Genomic DNA, 19,567 nt, shown 5'->3' with positions numbered 1-19,567 from the left:
AGCATACATGGATTTGGGTTAATGAATGTCATAATTTCCCCGTGGCATGCTTCTTTAAACTGTGGGTATTTCATTTCAAAGGCAAACTATCGTCACTGTCTATATTCATCTTACAACACTTGCTCGAGGTCCTTCCCGGCGAATTTGGTCCAGGCCTCGAGTCGTTCCGGGCTGCAGGTGGCACACAGTCGCTTGGCCAAGGCCCGACAGACATCACCATCCGTATGACTGGTGAACCCTTGTGCCGACAGCCAACTCACACCACCGAACCGGGTAACCAGCGTATCGCTTCCCCCTTCGACTGTCGTAGCTCGGTAGATAATCCGCAGTATCTGGTTGCGAAGATTTGGCCCCATGTAAGGGTTGGACATGAGCACCAAGACTCGCTCAAACACCTTTCTCTTGTGGAAGACAGCTACATCAGCAGTACTCCTAAGCGAGTCCAGAAGGTAGGAAAGCAGCCAGCTCAACTCGGTGTAATAGGCCTCGTCAGCCGTAGGCCCTTCTTGTAGGATCTCTTGAACCATCGGGACCTTATCGAGATCCCAGATGGGACCACGAGTGAGAAACGTGTTGAGCTTCGGGTACAGGGCATGCGTTGGGCTTTTCAGGATATCAAGTGCGCGACAGACAAAGGCCAGAATGGTATTAGGCACGGTGCCCTCCCCGATGACCAGCTTGGCTGTCTCGGTCAACTCCGAAAGTAGAAGCCAGACCTGTTCGTGCTCCTCGTAGCTTGACTCTTTAACTTTGAGTGCAATCTTGGTCAAGCTGATCAGAGCCTCCTTGCGGATGCTAGGGTGTTCGGATGCGAGAAGCCAGATGACCGATGCTGTGTAGCCTTCTTCGACCAACTCTTCCGGTGTTTTCGATGCCCAGTTCATCAAGGCATTGTTGTCTTTGCTGGCCTTGACAGGTACATGAAGCAACTGTTCAAGTTGTTCCTGCTCTACTCGGCTCAGGTCGTTGTCATCTGCCGTAGTTTGACCGTTCGCGGCGGGAACCTCGTCAAGTTCCATGTCGTCTGAAGTGTTCAGGTCCGACAGGACTAGATTCTTCCGAGCCTCTGTCTTCCCGAATGCTTCTTTGAACTTGCGTAACACATCCTTGAGTAATACCTCTGCTATGCCTGCATCCCTTGAGAACCCAAGGTAATCAGACAGGAAGACGGCAAGGCTCGTGAGAGCTTCACTTTTGGCCATTGAGATTACCGCAAAAGGCAGCTGCTCTACCATGGTCATCATTAAAGGCGTTATAGACAGCTCTCCCAACGTCTTTGCTTCAGCCGCATGCTTGGATCTCAGTTCCATGATGAGTTCTTGGTACTTGATCGGGGATCTGGCACACCGCTCCACGCAGTTGTCCAGGAAAGCCCATATCTGAGAATCAATGCGCTCCTGTTTCCTCAGGGCATCCATCAACGGCTCAATGCCTGATCCCCGAGACTTTCCTGTGACTAGGCCATGCGATTCAGCGACAAACAACAAGGTGCTGGTCGACTTCGCTGTAAACATCCCCTGGGTATTTTCGGTGAACAGGCGTAACAGGGTCATGAAAGGCGAGTGTTCGAAATCCTTGCCGTGAGAAAACCATTTCATACCAGGCGAATATTCAGCGACCGCAGAGATGTTTTCGAGTTCTAGCAACCGCAGCGAACGAGCCTCTTTGTCTTCTTCCAACACTTCGAATCGTTTGATAGCAGTGGACAGTAACGAAGAGAAGTCGAACTTGGCCGCTAGTGCAACTTGAGGGATCACTTCGTGATACAACAGGAGGCATCGCGTCACAGCCACTCGTTGTAGAAGGTCGTCATCGGCCAAAGCACGATAAGCACTCACGATAATGTCTTTCAAGTTAGGCACCCGCCGGCAGAACTCCTCAACGAGACCCCGGGCCGCATCCTTCCAAAGCGAACTCGCTGAAAGAGAAGCCTGTCGATGCATTTCCAACACCGCCGCGAGCTTTTCCAGGGCTACTACAAGTAACCGGACCGCGAAAAAGGATATGAGTTTTGAGTTCTGGGTGAGGGTCAAACAGCGGGATATCGTCTTCGCATCCAGTGGCAATGGGAGGATGTTGCCGAGGACAACTGAGGTAGGTGGCGGTAATTTAGCGTACTCGTTGGGATGGCCGAAGAACGGAGGAATGTTCAAGCAGATGGTGTTGAAAATGAGAGTAGAATAACCGATCCATGTGGCGGACAGCTTTGGCTCAAATCCAAATGCTTTTTTGTTGGTATAATAGTTTGCCACGAGCTCAGGACAAGCTGCGAATATCGCACTCAGCAGCTCGTTCTGCTTTACGCTTGACCATGGCCGAAGGTTCTGAATAAACTCGGCCAGCAGAGTGTTGCGTACGGGCACTTCGTCGTCAAACTTGCCCATCCAAGGCACACTCTCCAGACCGGGCTCATTGACATCATCAGGATCAGAGTTGACGATAGCGTTGGAGTCGACCCCGTCTGGGTAATAGCCACCTTGAGGCCGTATTATACCGGCCGCCGTAGTCGTGCAAGCTGCGATTAAGAAGGCATGTGCTGCCTGCTGAACTTCTTGAGCAGCATCCACTGCCGATGGCCCCTGACGATAGGTGTAAAGTGAAGATATCCGTATCAGCGATTGTGCATTGAGGAGCCGGATCTTCACGTCTTTAGGCAATTTCGCGTCCAGAACAACAGAATCCCTCAAGGTATTGAGAACCTCCAAAATGAGGAAAGAGGGGTCTTCCCTGAGCTCTCGCATCAGAGCGGCCACAATATCCTTTTGGTACAGAAGCTCCTTCTTGGCCTCAACCTGCAGAAACTTGAGACAGCTCATGACAACTCTGACGGCATTAGTTCTGATGGAAGGTCTCTGAGGGTCCTCTGCACCTTCACCGAGATAGCGGAGGCCCAGATTCCTCGCTAACGACTTCAATGTAAAGTTTCTTGCTCGGAATGTCGGCGCGGCAAGAGCGCCGCCATCTAGACAGATTATCTCCCTGACCAGTCGCAAAGTCGGCGATATGACGAAGTCCCTCCCCTTTTGCGCTGCCAGGTTCTTAGCCAGAAGCCCTTGCTGGCGTTTCTGGAGAATGGTACGGGCAATGCCCAGACCGGTCGGCACAAGCTCTACATGGTCCGAAATCACCCTCAAGAGCAGGGCAAGCACGACGACGACTGCTGACATGACAATCTCATTGTCCATTTGTGCGGCCAAGCTCCAGGTTTCCATGATATCGGGGAGGTAGACGGGCACTTCATCCTCAAACTCCCTGGGTTTGGTCAGATCCAGGTACTGGGTGAGAATGTCCAACCTGGCGCCTTGGCCGTCTTGTTTGTCGTTTACAATGCCATCAAGGAGTTCCTTGAATGATTGAAGGCCGTGCCGGGAGTTGCGCAAGTCTTGCTCAAATGTCAAGAGATGATGAAGCTGCCTGGCGGTGTGGACCTCTTCTGACGTGGGCGCCTCGTGGACAACATTGCGCTTTCTCTTGGGAGGCCTTGTTGTGTCTGTAGGGTCGGGATTGGACGTATCGCGACCAGTATAACTCTTCCGTTTCATCATCTTGGCTAGACCTAGAGGATCAACCGAATGGAAGTACAAGACGTTGAGCCGCTTTTTCCTCAGCGTCCTCTTGTATCCTAGATACGGTAGTCCTGCAGGTAGCCACTCCTGGGGCCCTTTCGATGACACAATACGTTGCGAAATGAGGTATGAGTTGCTATATAAGCAATAAATATTTCGTTGCAATTTTGCTGCACGCTTTACATGAGATGCTCTGTACCACACACATCACTGAAAGCTAGCATGAGCTCCACTAAAAAAGTTCAAGACATTGAGCAAATTCTGCCGGCAAGTCCTTTTGATTGCGGATAGAGTGTCTGACCGCCTTCTATTGCTAGACTAGCTTTTACCGATAGGCACTTGCAGCAGCAGCTAGCTACGAAGGCCCCACCCGCGGACCTTGTGTGCTTCCCGCTTAACCAAACCCCCACACTTGCATCAGTCAGTTAAACTCCAAACACCAGACATCGTGGGATCTTCCACTCCGCCTTCGCGCCTCCCAAATCAACACGCAAACAACTCGTCGCCCTCACCATGTCGTTCGTGCTTCCGCATCTCAAGACGGGATGGCATGTGGACCAGGTAAGCAGATTAGCCCGCACGTCGTAGAGTTGGCTACGTCCCCCCCGCGAGATATGCGCCTTGTTGCCTGGACGAACCATACTAACATCGAGCGTCGTTTTAGGCCATCCTCTCGGAAGAAGATCGCCTTGTTTTGATTCGTTTTGGCAGAGACTGGGATCCCGACTGCATGAGGCAGGACGAGATGCTCTACAAGATCGCCAACGCCGTATCCAACTTCTGCGTCATCTACCTGTGCGACATCGACCAAGTACCGGATTTCAACCAGATGTATGGTGAGTACTACAGCGCCAAGGCGGCCTTCCGTGCATCTTGTCGTAAACCACAAACTAATCGAACGGCATAACCAACAGAACTGTACGACGCCTGCACCATCATGTTCTTCTTCCGCAACAAGCACATCATGGTCGACTGCGGAACCGGAAACAACAACAAGATCAACTGGGTTCTCGAAGACAAGCAGGAGCTCATCGACATTACCGAGACTGTCTACAAGGGCGCCAAGAAAGGCCGTGGTTTGGTCGTCAGTCCCAAAGACTACTCTACCAGATACCGATACTAGTCTTTTCTTCGCCATCCTATTATACCAGTCGCCGTGAGTGGTTAACTGCTTCGACACGAGCTTGATTTCTTTTGATGACGAGGATACGGTCCAAAGAACGACGAGCGGATATGCCCTTCGCTCTGTTTGCAGGGAGCACTCGCGGCTGACAGGATAGGAGTCTTGCACTGGGGTTAAGAAGCGTTGCTTTTAGGGTTCGTCTCACAAACAATCAGAACATCTTATGAACACAAATGATGCTAATACTTTTTCAAAGATTGCGCGTGAACCATCCCCAGGTACCCATCCCCTCTACTGTGAAAACTGACCAGCTGGTTCTGGCATGCCGAGTTTATGATAACGCATCATCTACTGGGCTGCCACTGTCATTTGATGCTTCTCACGTGCTTTTACCGACTACCAACCATCTTGTTGAAGACCATATCAGTCATGATGAACATGCGCTGTAAGCGTAAAACCACGGCTTGCCACAAACTGAAGTATAGATGCATGTGGTTCGATAGCCATTTGGGGTAATCACCTGTCGCCCAAGAACCACGGCAGTCCCGGATGTAGAGCACGGGATGACTGTGGGACACCCCTATGCCAACGGGTCTTTATTCGTAGATTTTGTATTCCTCCCCTAGCCGAGTCGCTGGAGCCTAGTGTCAGGTAGATTTGTGATGCACACTTGAAGATTGTAGAGTTGGATTACCTGTACGGCTCCTCTCCTTCGTATTCCCACTGGCCCCTGTTGGTGACAAAATATAGATACGACATCGAGATTCCGCGAACATGCTAGTGCCTCCTTGTTGTTACCCATTTGCAACGTTTGAATTCGCGTCTTCTGCCTAAATCATAGAGTATATTGGGCATCATGTCTGTCAAAACATTTGATACATGCAGTTGCGTACATACATTGATAGATATATAAACCTCTCCCCAAAAGTCCAGTGGATATGATATCTAAAAGAAATTATCACCTGTCTTGCTGCAACAACCGAACGCGCCGGGCTGAAGAAAATATAACAGTCGCGACCCGTTAGGTATTAGATAAAATGTACTTCCGCCACCCTCACTCATCTCCCTCCTTTCCGTACAATTAAGTGTAGTTGTTCCTCATTGTCTTCATGCCCCTCCCCGACACCCCGTCCTGCCCGTATAGAAGGTTACTGTGGTATCATCACATCATGTCACCTGGCGAATCCGGCGACTTCATAAGATAGGTGTTGGGCACCTTAGGCACCTGGGGGCTGGAAATCTGGCCAATCTGCTGCGTGCGGAAGAGGTCGCGCTGGCGTTCGGCCTCGCGCGAGCGCCCGCCCGTGAGGCGGCGCATGTGCGTGCGCGTGGCCTGCTTGACGGGGCGGATCATGGACTCGAGAAAGAAGTTGCCGTTCTCGCCGGCTGCTCCCCCCGGCGCACCACCACTCCCGCCGGGTCCGGCGACCCCGCCCATGTGCAGGTTCCCGCCGTTGCCGCTGCCGCTGCCGCTGCCGCCCCCGCCGCTACCACTACCGACGCTACCACTACCCGCCAAGGTCGCGGCATCGTCACCATCCGAGAAGACGTCCTCGGTCAGCTCGTCGTCCGAGGTGAACGAGTCGCCCAATTGCGGGGTATAGCTCGCAGGCGCCGAGGGTGACGTGATGGAGCGGTTGTGCAAGGGCGGGCGGACGATGGTGGTCGTCATCAGGTCCATGGCGTTCTGATTGTTGGCGGCGATGTTGAACGCGCCAGGATTCATGGTATTGGCGCTACTGGTCGGTATGTCGCGCGGGGAGAAGCCAGCTGGGGTTGGACGGTCAACGAAGCCGTTTTGAAAGGAAGTGTTGCTGCTGGCTTGGTGGAGGATGGGCAGGATCTGTTCATCGTAGAGCTGAGTGGTGCTTTCATAGCCCTCGGGCGAAAACTCGGTAATGGTACGGGATGAGCGGCCCTCACTTGGTGGGCTTTGAGACAAGTCGTCGAAGAAGTCATCAAGGCTGTCGAGTCTCGTGACCAGATCCGCTCCTGATTGGCCCTCGTTACGAGCCTCATCAGACATCATGGTATCGCTGCGTTCTGGCACCTGGAAGTAGCCATAGGGGAAGTCATCATTGTGGAACTCGACCTCGGGGGTGGGGGTAGGCTCAGTCGGCGTCCCATTCTCTGCGTCGGACTGGCATACATAGAATGCAGCGTGGATGTTGGCGCGCGTGATGTCCGTCTTCTTGGCAGGTATAGGGACAGCCCAGCCAGACTCCTCGGGAATACCGAACAGACTCTGAGTTCTTTCATATTCTTTGCGCACGGCCTTTGAGGATGCCCTTGTCATGCTCATCCGGAGATGGTGCTTGTCCATAGAGGATCCCGACATGGTCATGATGCTACCCAAGACCTCGAGGGCTTCCATGCAGTACTCGCTCTGTAGCAGACGCAGGAGCGGCGATATCAAATCCGAGCCGTGCCCGGCAATCTCTGGCTTCCTCATTTCCGTTTCGGGGATGATGACGCTCAAAATCCGCATAGTCATGATCTTAACTGGCGGTATGCTATTCGTCAGGAATCCCATCAACATGACAAGCATACTGACGTCCAGCCGCGGAAGATAGACGTCACGAAGGGCATAGAACAGTTGCAAAAGGAAGTCATGGCTACTACGGTATCCGCAGCTCATGAATCCATCAAGAGCAGCACAGATGGACTGGAAGCCCTGTGCCTCAGCAACCGCGAACAAGATATCCGCGGATTGCATAACATCGTCGGGAAGCGTTTCCAGATCCTGCTCCAGCGCCTCCAAGAAGCGAGGGAAATTGGCAAGGGTAGTAAAAAACAAACGGTCATCCATCCCGATCAAGTGGTCGCTCGGTAACTGCACCAGCTTGTCCAGCGTCTTCAGGGTTGGCTCAAGACATATGGATGACCGCAGCCCCTTGTAAAGCAAATTCTGCAATCCTTCGAAAGAGCCATCCCACCGCGGGGGTTGACCCTCCGTCAGAATTCGGCGAACAGTTGGGTCATAGAAGTCAAGTTTATCCAAGAACTCGTTGAGCATATCCACGGCTTCGAGAAACTCCCGCTCATTGATAGACTCCAAGCAGGCGCATGTGGTCCAAAACAGCTGCGGCAAGGCTAAGAGCTTATCAGTGTCTAGCTTGACGATGAGTGTCTTCAGTGTTGTCAGGATCTCCATGGAGAATGTCTGGATTTCGGAGTCTTCGTCTGCAATGGTGTTGGATAATCTCGCGAGCATGTCTCCCAGCATGAGCTGATCCATTGACGTCAGGATGCATCGGAAAATCTGGAATGACCGGCAGGCCAGATGTCGTACAGGGCAAGACGTAGCCCATGTCAGGGAAAGGCGGCTCCATTGCTCCTTGATCCCGGGGAATGTGATTTCAAAGGTTTTCACAACCTGGGCAGTGAGATACTCCATGCTCTGTGGCACGCTGTTCTCGCGGTCGACGACTTTGCCGTTATTATCTTCATAATTCCAGACCACCGTCCGATCGTGGCGACGAATGGCATCGATTAGGTTTTCAATGGACTCTTTCGTCTCCTTCGGTGCAGCATCATCCATTTTTGAAATGACAAGTTCGTGGATAAGGTGGACAAGCATCTCACGGGCTTGTTCCTGGACAAGTGGAGTGTAGTGATCCCACAGAACTGTAACAACTTGCAACAAGACGGGTAGGTTGTCGGCGGTGAGCTGTACGGGGGACACCATCAAATCCACGAGCAGGATCAGAGCCAGTTGCCCAAGAGAGAAGCCGGCTTGTTTGGTACCGACAGGGAGAGCCTCGGCAAGGTCAGCACAATATGGCAATTGGTTGACATCGGGAGGTGGTGGCACGGCTTCTCTTTTCTCGTTGGGAACCATGGCTTTGGGCGTAATCTGCATCAACAGAAACTCGACCACTTTAATGCCCGGCGCGCTTGGAGCGCTCGATAGGAATACCACTATTTGCTTGGCGTATTCAACAAAGTTCTGTTCCCGCCTTTCGAGGCACAGAGAGATAATGAAGTCCATGACGAGTCGAACGTTGCCCGGATGCGGACCAGTTGCCAGCGCTTGCCACAATGCTTGCACTTCGTTGTGCAAAGCTGCGCTGGACTTGATTGTAATCTCCAGCAAATTCGCGAGAAGCACATACGAACTAGCTACGGGGCCCCCATTGGGGTCGATCTTGAGCTCAATGGTTTGAATCCAGGGCAAGATCACAGCTACCACATTGCGCTGAGCTCCTGCTTGAAGGCTCTTGAAATAGAGAGTAAATTCGGAAAAGATGTGGAAGGCGAGCTCGGGGTGTTGCTTTGCAAGCCGCTTGGAGATTTCGAATTGAGCCAGTTTGTATACGGCCTTTGTCTTGTCAGATATGCTGATATCGAAGTCTTGGATTTTGGAAGTACGCCCGGCCTGTTGCCGCTCTTCGAGAGCTCGCAGGACGCGTGCTGATTTGGATCGGATCTCGCTTGCATCGTTGCCAAGGGTAAAGAGACATAGCCCAAGGAGTCTCCAGAAAGGTGACGGATAGTCGGTGTGCTGTAGAAGAACCTCGGTCACGACGGCGAAATAACTCTCAAGGACCTTTGAAGCGTCGGCCAAATAGCAGCGTGCAATGCAGTGCTCAAGTAGATATGAGTGTTCGACTTGGTTGGAGACGATGAGGTTTTTCAGAGCACGACGTCCGATGACGTTTAGACGGTCACTACCTGAATTGAAAATGGTCTCGACCCACGCGAGCATGCGGCGTATGTCGAAGGATAAGTTGACGCCGCTTTCGGTGGTAACGCTGATGGGACCGGCACAGAGCGCCGCCATAGCGCTTAGAGCCGCAGTCCTCAAGTTCCTTTTCTCGATCTCCATCGCCGCAGACAGAGTGCCTCGCTCGCCGACTGACTGTTGATCGATCATAGACTGTCTCATCGTGTCTTCCCTTTGTCGAATCTGCGGCTGATTCGGGGAAAAACCGCACCAGTCTTCCATCAGCGCAAAAGAGGACTTGCGAGCCTCGAAGGTCAACCACCGGGAGGGGTCTCGGGCCCGGTTGATACCCTCGAACAATTCCTCCATCAGGCCGCAATAATGGCGCCGCAGCTTCTGGAATTCCCAATCCATCTGCACCTCGCCATCCATCAGGAACAGCTTGAGGTCTTTCGTATACGTAGTGAGGTTGTTCAGGATCCAGTCGTCATTGTAAACTTCCGGCTCTTTGAGGAAATGAGAAGTGAGCTTGTAGACATGGGTGAGCTCCGTTCGCAGCAGATCCATCTTGCGATTCCGACGGGGACCACTGTTAGTGCGCTGGTGAATACGGGCTCGGGCTTCGTCGTTGCATCTCGCGACCTGGCCAGCAAGTTCTTCGAGCAACGTGCGGTAGATATTGATATTGATGGAACCCATGGCAAGAACGACCGCCTCGCGGACCGAAGCCGATGACACCTGTAGCAGAGGGATCAGATACTTGAACAGGATCCGGGCGGAGATGATCTTGTCAGACGACTTAGATCCTCTCCGTGCGTGCTGGTTGCCCTGCACGAGGCCGGGTTGGGCAGTGCCGGTGTCCACTAGGGTTGTGCAAGCGAATGTAAGATACAGCTTGAACTGCTCAACAAGAACATCCGGCTGTGTCACCGGCGTTCTCGTATTGTATCGCGCACTTCCTGGCTCAGAGCCATAATACAATCCTCGGGTGGGTTCTGACATGATCACGATGCCTTTGTACATTTGGAGTATTCGGTTGCAGACCAGATCGCGGCCAATGGTGACGGTAAAGGGGCAACGATCATACGCGATCCGGATTAGGTTGGGAAAGATCTTGAACCATAGCGTAGTATCGTAAGAGACGTCGCTTGTGCAAAGCTCGATCAAGGCACCCCGATTGTTGCCATTCTGTTTGCCGCGTTGCAGGCGGCTCCGTTCTGCCACTGACAGTAGCTCGTCCTTGAAGCTCATGACTTGCTCAGAATCGTTTTCAAGGATGTCAATCAAGCGCTGGTTCTCTTTCCCGAGCGTGTTGTCCTTACCCAGGGCGGTATCAAATTCTGTAATGAGTCGAAGAACCGTCACTGCAAAGTATCTCACTCTCCGAGACTGGGAGCAGAGAAAGAACAAACCGCGCGCTTCGACATGCTCAACTTCAGCCCAAATACTTGACAGATCCAGCTTCATCCCCCTTTTGTCGGTCACATTGCCTTCGATAGGACCGGCTGCTGCTTCCCGTGTCTTCTCTCGTATCTCATCTCTCCAAATTTGTAGCAACTCTACGTAAAGCCGCAGGGTGTTCTCAATATGGCCAGGCCCGAGCATCCCCCCATCCGACATTGTGGAATATCGGTCATCGAAGTTGAAGATGAAGCGGGCAAATCCCATTGTTACTTGATTTGCATGCGATTGCCGCGCGATGGACTTGAGTGACTGGGCGGAAGACTCAGCGATGTTTGTTTGTACATGGGCGGTACCCGTGCATAGAAGGTTGATGAGAGGATTAAATGGGATATCACTGGAGAGACAGCGAGGAAGCGCTTGCACGGCAACATGAAGAAGCTCATAGAACGCTTGTTTCTGCTCGGCAGGGCTTTGGTGATCTTCTCGTCGGGTGAAGTTGAAGGTTTCGGCAATTGGTGTCTTGGGACCTGGACTGTTGAACTTCTCATCCAGCGCGGCTTGTCCACCAAAAGTATTATCACAGATTATGGTGATCTTGCCAAGGATCTCCGAGAACTTCTTGTAGTACTCCCTCGCTACATCGCTTAATGCATCCAGCCGAACGAGCTTGGAGAGGGAATCGTCCTGTGCCGTCGCTGGCGTTCCATTGAGCGGAAGATGTTGCGTCGAGGCAGCCGAAGGCGAGCTTGGGGTTGCTCTGTCCGCAGGGGGCGGTGGTGCCCACTCGAGCGGGAACGGGGGGCGACCGTCTTCGCCCTTCTCCAGGTCTGACACGACAACTAGGAATGCTCTTATGCCGATGACTATCCGATCCGGGTCGAGTTGCTCGACCTTCAGGTCCTTATTCGAGTTGAATAGATCCGCATTGATTAAGGGGAAGATAATGTTCTTAAAGCAGTACTCCGTATGCTTGTACCCGATTATTCTGATTATCTGGATGAGGGGGCCTGACACGGCTGTGTCAGCAGGCGTAAACGTCCGTTTGGTAGGCGGTATCACGAGTTTCATGACTTCATCTAATTTTCGAGCAGCGCCAGTTATGGCGTCGTTACTCCGATAAAGGTAGGTCCAAAGGAGTCTCGCAATGACTTGGAGACACAACGGCCGCATGGCCCGGTCTTTCAGCCGTGGCTGCAAGGGTAGAACGAGCTGCAACCACTGCGAACTTGACGTTTCAGGGGGTGAAACGCAGACCATGGTAGCCGTCAAGGGGAACGCGAATTGCCAATGACGGGGTTTGACGAACATCTGCGCCAAGCGGGGTGTAGTGTTACTGATAACTTCTCCCCATTTGGGATTGGTGAAATGACTATTGCTCGCCTTGGCGGCGATGGGCAGGAGCAGTGTGTCCAAGACTTGACAGAACGCTGATTTGACTTTTTGGCCATGCGATTTGGCGAAAAGTCTTCCCAGCGAGACTAGGAAATCGCACGACTGCTCCCATGCAAGGTCGTTCTCAATATTGATGCGCAGGTGCTTCATGCCACCCAACACCAGCTCCATCTGACCTTCCGGGTCTTTCGCCGTCGTAGGGCTTCGGGCTGCATATTCCTGAAGCGAACGGTCGAGGTCGACGACGAATCTATCTGTAACACTGACAAAATTGATCTCACTCATGACTCCCAGAAGTTGCGCGAACAGATTCCAGTTGGCCAACTTCAACGGAGACACAAAAAGTTGTTCAATGTCGGCAATCTTGAGTTGGCCAAAGATGATGCTTTCGAGTTTGTCTTCCATTTCGACCGTGATGGAGCTGAGACTACTTTGACTGATAACCTCCAAAAGAACACGACAGAGTATATAGATCGACACGATAGACCGACGTTCGGCCTGGGCCACATACTCTTGCTTCGCTGCAAGTGAGGTTGGGCTATTTGCTGCCCCGGCCTCCGAAGCCGATGCGTTCGCAGCGACGACTTGTACCGGTTCGGTGTTGCGCCTCAAAAGGGGGGCGCTGGTAGGGGCACCTCTCGATTGCTGGAGCTGTTGCCTTGCTTCACTGGCGGACTCGCTCTTGTGTTTCCTCCATAGCATAATCAAGTCGATCAGAGGTTTCGGCCTCTGCTTTGCGATATGACCAAGGGCGACAATGAATTGGTCGAATGCCGGGTCTGCCCCGGGGCCGCAGATCTGCTCGATCTGCGGCTCGGGGTCGAAAGGAACCGTGATGCACTCGTTCAGCTTCTCTTCGGCAAGCGCGATGAACTTGGAAGGGCATTAGTACGGCGCCCATACAGGGTTCAGGGCCATTTTCCAACTTACATGTGTAAATAGGACATGCAAGGCATACTCGCCGACAGTTTTATTTTCGTTATGATGGCGCGAAGAGTGTGACGGGTGGTGGGAATGGTCCCGTCTTGACCTGCTATGCATTCGCTCTACCCTTCTCTGCGTAAGTGTTCCCGAATTGCTATCGGTCGTGGACAAGGTCCTCTCCAACGTGGAATGCATGCTGGAGTTTGCGGTTGAGCCTGACAAGGCCGTTGGCGGTCGGGAAGCCATGGTCGCATCCGTCTCCGTTCGACCCGTCCCAAGCGGTTCTGTTCTGTCGTTCAGTAGCCCAACGCCGGCAGCAGCAATCATCTGCGGGCTCAGTGGACTCGAGGACGTGCTGGCCAAACTTCCATTCCTCGAGTGTTGGAACCCATGGACGATCGATGTTTGTCGGTGGTGCCCATACGCCGCCGCCTTCGAATCTATCACTCTTTCCAGGATACCAGCAAAGCCTTGACGGGAGCCGGCTGAGGTCGGAAGCCGTGGCGAGGAGGTAGGGCCGGCGGACGGTGGCGGAGACTCTGGTATGCCGGCGAGCCCAATGGACTTGTCGAGAGACGATTCGCGGGAATGCGCAGCCGACCGGCTGATGGGAGGCTCTAGAGACAGAGGGAGATGTCGTACGGTGTTCTCCCAGCTGTCATCCTCGTCGAGGACGTTGAGCCGCGATGTCGAACGGGGAGAATGCCTCAGTGGATCTTGGCTAAGTTCTGCGAGCGCCTGCGACGGAGCTACAAATACCGACGTCGATGTCAGTAACGGCATCGAATACAGTAACTGCACTCTCCAGGCACCTTATCCTGGACGGTTCACCCCTCTCTTGTGAAACACGACGTTTGTGCGGACAGGAAGCTTGTCACTTGTTGGCCGCCAAACGCAGTCCCGGGCGCTCAGATTGGGGCGCGACGCCGGTCGCAAGCTTGTGTTTCGACTGATCAGGGTGGACGCTACAAGGGGTACGGACGGGGTAGGCCAGGATGGAGAGGAAAAGGACCGTAATTGAAGGTTTGGTTAGGTAGGTTGGGCAGGTATGGGAACCACACTCACACCTCATCATCAATGATTATCATATATAAAGCATGCCCCATGATCTTCTCCTATGGCATCAGGACCGGCGCTGGCTGTGTTTGCTGCATCTAAATTTGATGAATTGGCTGGGCGGGCAATATCGCTGGCTATGATGTAAATTTACTATACGGTCGCAACGGAGGGAGAATTAAATTGAAAATGCTCCGGGACCTGATCCATCCCCGTCCTTTTTCTTTCCTCCCCCTCTGGCCCTTCAGGCCCTTGTAGCGAGGGAGGTGTCGCGCGCTTTGGCATCTTGGAGCCTCGTGCTTCTGCTGTTGCTAGCGAACGACTCGCTAATCCTATCCCGCTGCTCCATCACAATTTTGGGTCCATGGGCATGCAAGGTACGAGCCGATGACCTATCAGATTTACATACAGTCCTGCTGTTTGTTCACGCAACGTCGGGCTGCCAGTGTGCGAAGGACTCTGCAATTCAGCCACATACGGGCCAAACGGCTAACAGCCAATTCAGTGTGCGGGCTCCAGGTCTTGCTGAATGTAAAGCTTAACCTGCTGTCCAGAGCTGTAAAGCTACGGGGTAGGTAGGAGGTAGGAGAGACTGAGACCAGCCGCACATTATGTTGCGACATGCACTTTCAGCCGACCCAGGATATCCCATCCACCACGAAAGCGATGCGTTTGGAACAACACTTCCCGTGAATGATCGGCATGCCAGCTTATCCAGCTACATATGCATAGGCATTATCATATCCATTGGCAATTGACATGCTCTGTACGCATCATCGATGTCAATGGCACAGAGTAATCCCTGATTCGTACAGTACGGCAGCAGCGCTGCCATCATTAAAGGCCTAATTTTGGCCAAGTCTAGATTCATACGGCCTTTTCGTTGAGCAGGAACACTCCTGCGTGCCTGGGCTCGGATATGAAGAAGCCTGGTTGGCACTCATTAAACTGCAGGTGGTCTATCTCTTGACCAACAGTTACCTATCTCATGTATGGTAGGTACATGTAAGGTATACTCCGATTGGGATGTCATGCCCCGGCACTACAAAAGAGAAAACAATTGATTGGTAGGCCTGGTAGGTTTGTCAAGACTCTAAGCTCTTCGACTAGCATCCAACCCATAGATAAGTACATACATACATTTATATACTACCTATATGCAACAGTACCTTATTCGATACATCTCCGTTCTTTGAGGAGGATGCTGAGCACCTATCCTATACTACAGAGTCTATATATTGTTGGAGAGTTGAAGGGAAGCCATTCCGGTTTACGAGTCGTAATCTTGATTTAGCTGATGTATTGATGTACAGTGTGTCCGGGTACCCAAGGAGCTTATGGCGCCGCCCGAAGCATTCGGGGCTGCCGCTTGACGATTCGGATGTTTCCTGCCTTGGCCAACCCCGATGATTAGGTAATTTGGCATTACATGCATTGATGTATATAAATATGCCTACCTACTTTACATATGTATGTGCCTCTAGAGAAGAAACTTACCAGTGATTCGGGTATGGATATAAAACTCCTAGTTTACTAGCCTCCTGCATCCGGGCAAACTTAAGATGTTCGATGATGACTACTAGACCCTGAGTATTCTTGATGGGCCATGCCTCTTATGCAGATTGAAACTTGCACATACGTACAGTAGGGGTAAGCGAGACAGCTAATGCATGCGTAAAGTGACATACTGCGGCCATCCACGTACATGATGGGCCTCTGAGTTGAATTCCATCGAAATGAGCTACAGCACCGAATACACGTGCGAGATATCTATCTACATAGTAGGCATTCGGGAACTCGTGCAGCCGGAGGTGGATGACAATCATCACGGGTCAAGCCGGGCCAAATGCTAGTGCGCTGCAAGTGGTGTGATACAGTGCTTGCTTACTGTACCGATGGAAATCCACGGTCAGAGGAGAGAAACGTGCCCAGTCAACAACATAATCTTAATCATTAATTGGACTATCTATTCAAGCCGTCATCGCCATGCATACAGTATAACTCTAGAAACGAGCGCGGGAGGTTATCTGGTGTCCAGGATAAGAGAGACATGTACCAATTGTATATAAGAGATATAGCACGAATACAAACTGCACCTCAACAGAACTCAAGGTCACACACCACATGGATGGAGTCCGTGGGAATGACCCTCCTCCTCCTCCTCCATCATCATTATCGGCATCATCATATGCAGTAGAATGCTTCTACGGGTTTCTTTCCATTCCACCATCTTACGATCGAATCTGACAGCCCTTATCCCGCTATTCCGTATCCCCTCTGCCCAGTGCTCTGCCCAGTGCTCTACCCAACCCTCTGGTCTTCCTGGAGCTGCAACTTTGCGGGGTTCCCTACTTTCGATACTACAGGGCTGCTGAGTGGAGAGGGTTGGCAATTGGAGTCTGGACAGCGTGGTCAAAATCTCGCACTATCGCACTAAATCCTTACCAGCGACGGGAACGAACAGCAGCCAAAAGAATTGGTTGCCGTCTTGGTCCGTCTCAACCGTGCAGCAGCAGCAGCAGCAGCAGCGAGCGAGCGGCAAGCGGGCGCACATTCACACTCCCACTCCCACGCACCCACCCACTCACACTGCACCACACTCTGCAAACCCTGAACCTCCGAAAACCCCTAGGTCCTACATAGGCTAGGTCCTGCCTTACTTGGGCCCGACTACGGGGTGGATTATTTCCCGCCGGGAACTCTCAAGAGATTGACTTAGGTTATCCTTTTGTCCCTGCTTACGTCCACACTTTCCCTAAAACCAACCCGCACTCAATCACTGTCCTCCTCCAGCAAACATCTCGGGAGGCTCACACCTAACGATTTGCTTCGTTTGGGTGACTTCAAGTCGTGTTCTGTGACACTTTCGGGCGGGACTAGGGGAACAAGACCGGTTCAGCTACGCTCCCCACCGTGATCGCACACAGTATACGCCCAGTGCATCGCCACTTTTCACAACGTGGCCCGCCGCAACTCGCGATAAACCTCGGGTTCCTCCCGCTTCCCTACGAGGCTTCCCGTGGAAGCAGGCAACATCATCATGGCAACGCAACTCGACACTCTGGACATTATCGTCCTGACGGTCATCTTACTGGCCACCTCGGCCTATTTCACAAAGGGCAAGCTGTGGGGTGTCACCAAAGACCCCTACGCCAACTCGTTCGCAAACACCAACGGCTTGAAGGCCGGCAAGACAAGAAACATTCTCGAGAAGATCGAGGAAGCCGGTAAAAACTGCATCATCTTCTATGGCTCGCAAACCGGCACGGCCGAGGACTATGCCTCAAGATTGGCCAAAGAGGGCAAGAGCCGCTTCGGGCTTGAGACCATGGTAGCCGACCTCGAGGACTATGACTACGACAACCTCGACCAGCTTCCGGAAGACAAGGTCGTCTTTTTCGTCCTCGCTACCTACGGTGAAGGCGAACCCACCGATAACGCGGTAGATTTCTACGAATTCATCACTGGCGAGGACGTCTCCTTTTCCGAGTCGGCCGACCCGCCTCTGGGCACCTTGAAATATGTCACCTTCGGTCTGGGCAACAACACCTATGAACACTACAACTCTATGGTCCGCAACGTCGACAAGGCTTTGACGAAGCTCGGCGCCCACAGAATTGGCGATGCTGGTGAGGGCGATGACGGTGCTGGAACAATGGAAGAAGACTTCCTTGCCTGGAAGGAGCCCATGTGGGCTGCTCTTGCGAAGAAGATGGGACTGGAGGAGCGCGAAGCACAGTACGAGCCCATCTTCGGCATTGTCGAACGCGAAGGTCTCACCAAGGACTCGCACGAGGTTTACCTCGGCGAGCCCAACAAGATGCACCTCGAGGGCTCTGCTCGCGGTCCGTTCAATGCCCACAACCCTTACATCGCCCCTATCGTCGAATCCAAGGAGATCTTCAACGTCAAGGATCGCAACTGCCTGCATCTGGAAGTTGATATCAGCGGCTCCAACTTGTCCTACCAGACTGGTGACCATATCGCCATCTGGCCCACAAACGCCGGACAAGAGGTTGACTATTTCCTGGACATCCTTGGCCTCACTGAGAAACGGGACACTGTTATTAGCGTCAAAGCCCTTGAGCCCACAGCCAAAGTTCCCTTCCCGACCCCTACAACGTTTGATGCAATTGCGCGATACCACATGGAGATTTGCGCTCCCATTTCTCGTCAGTTTGTTGCCACTCTTGCTGCTTTCGCCCCCGATGAGTCCTCCAAGGCGGAGATGACAAAGCTCGGACAAGACAAGGACTACTTCCACGATAAGGTTAGCAAGTATCACTACAACCTCGCCGGTCTTTTGCGCATGGTTGGCGGCGGCCAGAAGTGGAACAACGTGCCTTTTTCTGCATTCATTGAAGGCTTGACCAAACTGCAACCCCGCTACTACTCCATCTCTTCGTCTTCTGCTGTGCAGCCCAAGAAGATCTCTATCACAGCTGTGGTTGAGTCTCAAGTGATCCCTGGACGCGCCGATCCTTTCCAAGGTGTCGCTACCAATTATCTGCTTGCTCTCAAGGAAAAGCAAAATGGTGAGCCGAACCCCAAGCCGTTTTGTATGACATACGAAATCTGTGGTCCTCGCAATAAGTACGATGGTATTCATGTGCCGGTCCACGTGCGTCACTCCAACTTCAAGCTTCCTTCCGATCCGTCTAAGCCTATCATTATGATTGGTCCCGGAACGGGTGTCGCTCCTTTCCGAGGTTTCGTGCAAGAACGTGCCAAGCAGGCCGAGGATGGCGAGACTGTGGGCAAGACTATACTCTTCTTTGGTTGCCGGAAGCGAAGCGAGGACTTTATGTATGAGTCCGAGTGGGAGGTAAGTAAACCCTGGTTTCTCCTGATTGGCTCATCCACTTACATATTTGCAGGAACGCAAGAAGGCCCTCGGCGATGCGTTCGACATGCCTATTGCTTTCTCGAGAGATGGTCCTAAGAAGGTCTACGTTCAACACCTTCTCAAGGAGCGCTCAAAGGAGATCAATGAGCTGCTGGAGAAGAAGGCTTACGTCTATGTGTGTGGCGACGCCGCAAACATGGCACGTGAGGTCAACACAGTCCTCGCCCAGATCATCTCGGAGCAGCGAGGCATTCCCGAAGCCAAGGCAGAGGAGATTGTGAAGAATATGAGGGCATCCAACCAATACCAGGTACGTAACAACAAGTGCTTCGCCTAGAGAAAACCCCCGCTAACCTTTGGCATTAGGAGGATGTTTGGTCATAATGGAGCTGGCCTGGGATGGGCAAGCTTTGGGCGGTGATTAAGGGGTTCATGCATGGCTCCGGTGTTACCTGGCTGCTTGATGGACGGACCATCGTCAATCCGACAGCGCTACTTGATCATGGGAGGCGTAAATGAATTATGAGGCTCCGGGACGAAGATATAGATCCTTAGGGGGGTTCGTATGAATCTGATACGGCCATATAGCA

General features: G+C 52.5%; 4 protein-coding genes across 4 annotated transcripts; 2 read left to right on the top strand and 2 right to left on the bottom strand.

Annotated features, from left to right (window-relative positions):
• Positions 1–110: 110 nt before the first annotated feature.
• Positions 111–3,545, bottom strand: PG985_004258 (uncharacterized protein; the record flags this gene model as incomplete). The annotated part of the gene is made up of 1 exon (XM_066824027.1): positions 111–3,545. One exon carries the CDS (start codon positions 3,543–3,545, stop codon positions 111–113), a length of 3,435 nt encoding a protein of 1,144 aa, XP_066687187.1.
• A 534-nt stretch (positions 3,546–4,079) lies between these two features.
• PG985_004257 (mitosis protein DIM1-domain-containing protein) lies at positions 4,080–4,689 on the top strand (the record flags this gene model as incomplete). Its single annotated transcript, XM_066824026.1, has 3 exons — positions 4,080–4,127; positions 4,231–4,402; positions 4,481–4,689. The coding sequence occupies 3 exons, from the start codon at positions 4,080–4,082 to the stop codon at positions 4,687–4,689; spliced, it is 429 nt and encodes a 142-aa protein (XP_066687186.1).
• Positions 4,690–5,851: 1,162 nt separating this feature from the next.
• PG985_004256 (uncharacterized protein) lies at positions 5,852–13,858 on the bottom strand (the record flags this gene model as incomplete). Its single annotated transcript, XM_066824025.1, has 2 exons — positions 5,852–13,024; positions 13,082–13,858. The coding sequence occupies 2 exons, from the start codon at positions 13,856–13,858 to the stop codon at positions 5,852–5,854; spliced, it is 7,950 nt and encodes a 2,649-aa protein (XP_066687185.1).
• Positions 13,859–17,171: 3,313 nt separating this feature from the next.
• Positions 17,172–19,361, top strand: PG985_004255 (NADPH-cytochrome P450 reductase; the record flags this gene model as incomplete). The annotated part of the gene is made up of 3 exons (XM_066824024.1): positions 17,172–18,956; positions 19,009–19,287; positions 19,344–19,361. The coding sequence occupies 3 exons, from the start codon at positions 17,172–17,174 to the stop codon at positions 19,359–19,361; spliced, it is 2,082 nt and encodes a 693-aa protein (XP_066687184.1).
• Positions 19,362–19,567: the final 206 nt, after the last annotated feature.

Source organism: Apiospora marii (assembly GCF_038362585.1).
Source record: "Apiospora marii strain CBS 49790 chromosome Unknown utg000003l_segment0_segment0, whole genome shotgun sequence".
In the NCBI taxonomy this organism is placed as follows: domain Eukaryota; kingdom Fungi; phylum Ascomycota; class Sordariomycetes; order Amphisphaeriales; family Apiosporaceae; genus Apiospora; species Apiospora marii.
This window is presented reverse-complemented; position numbering and strand designations above follow the sequence as displayed.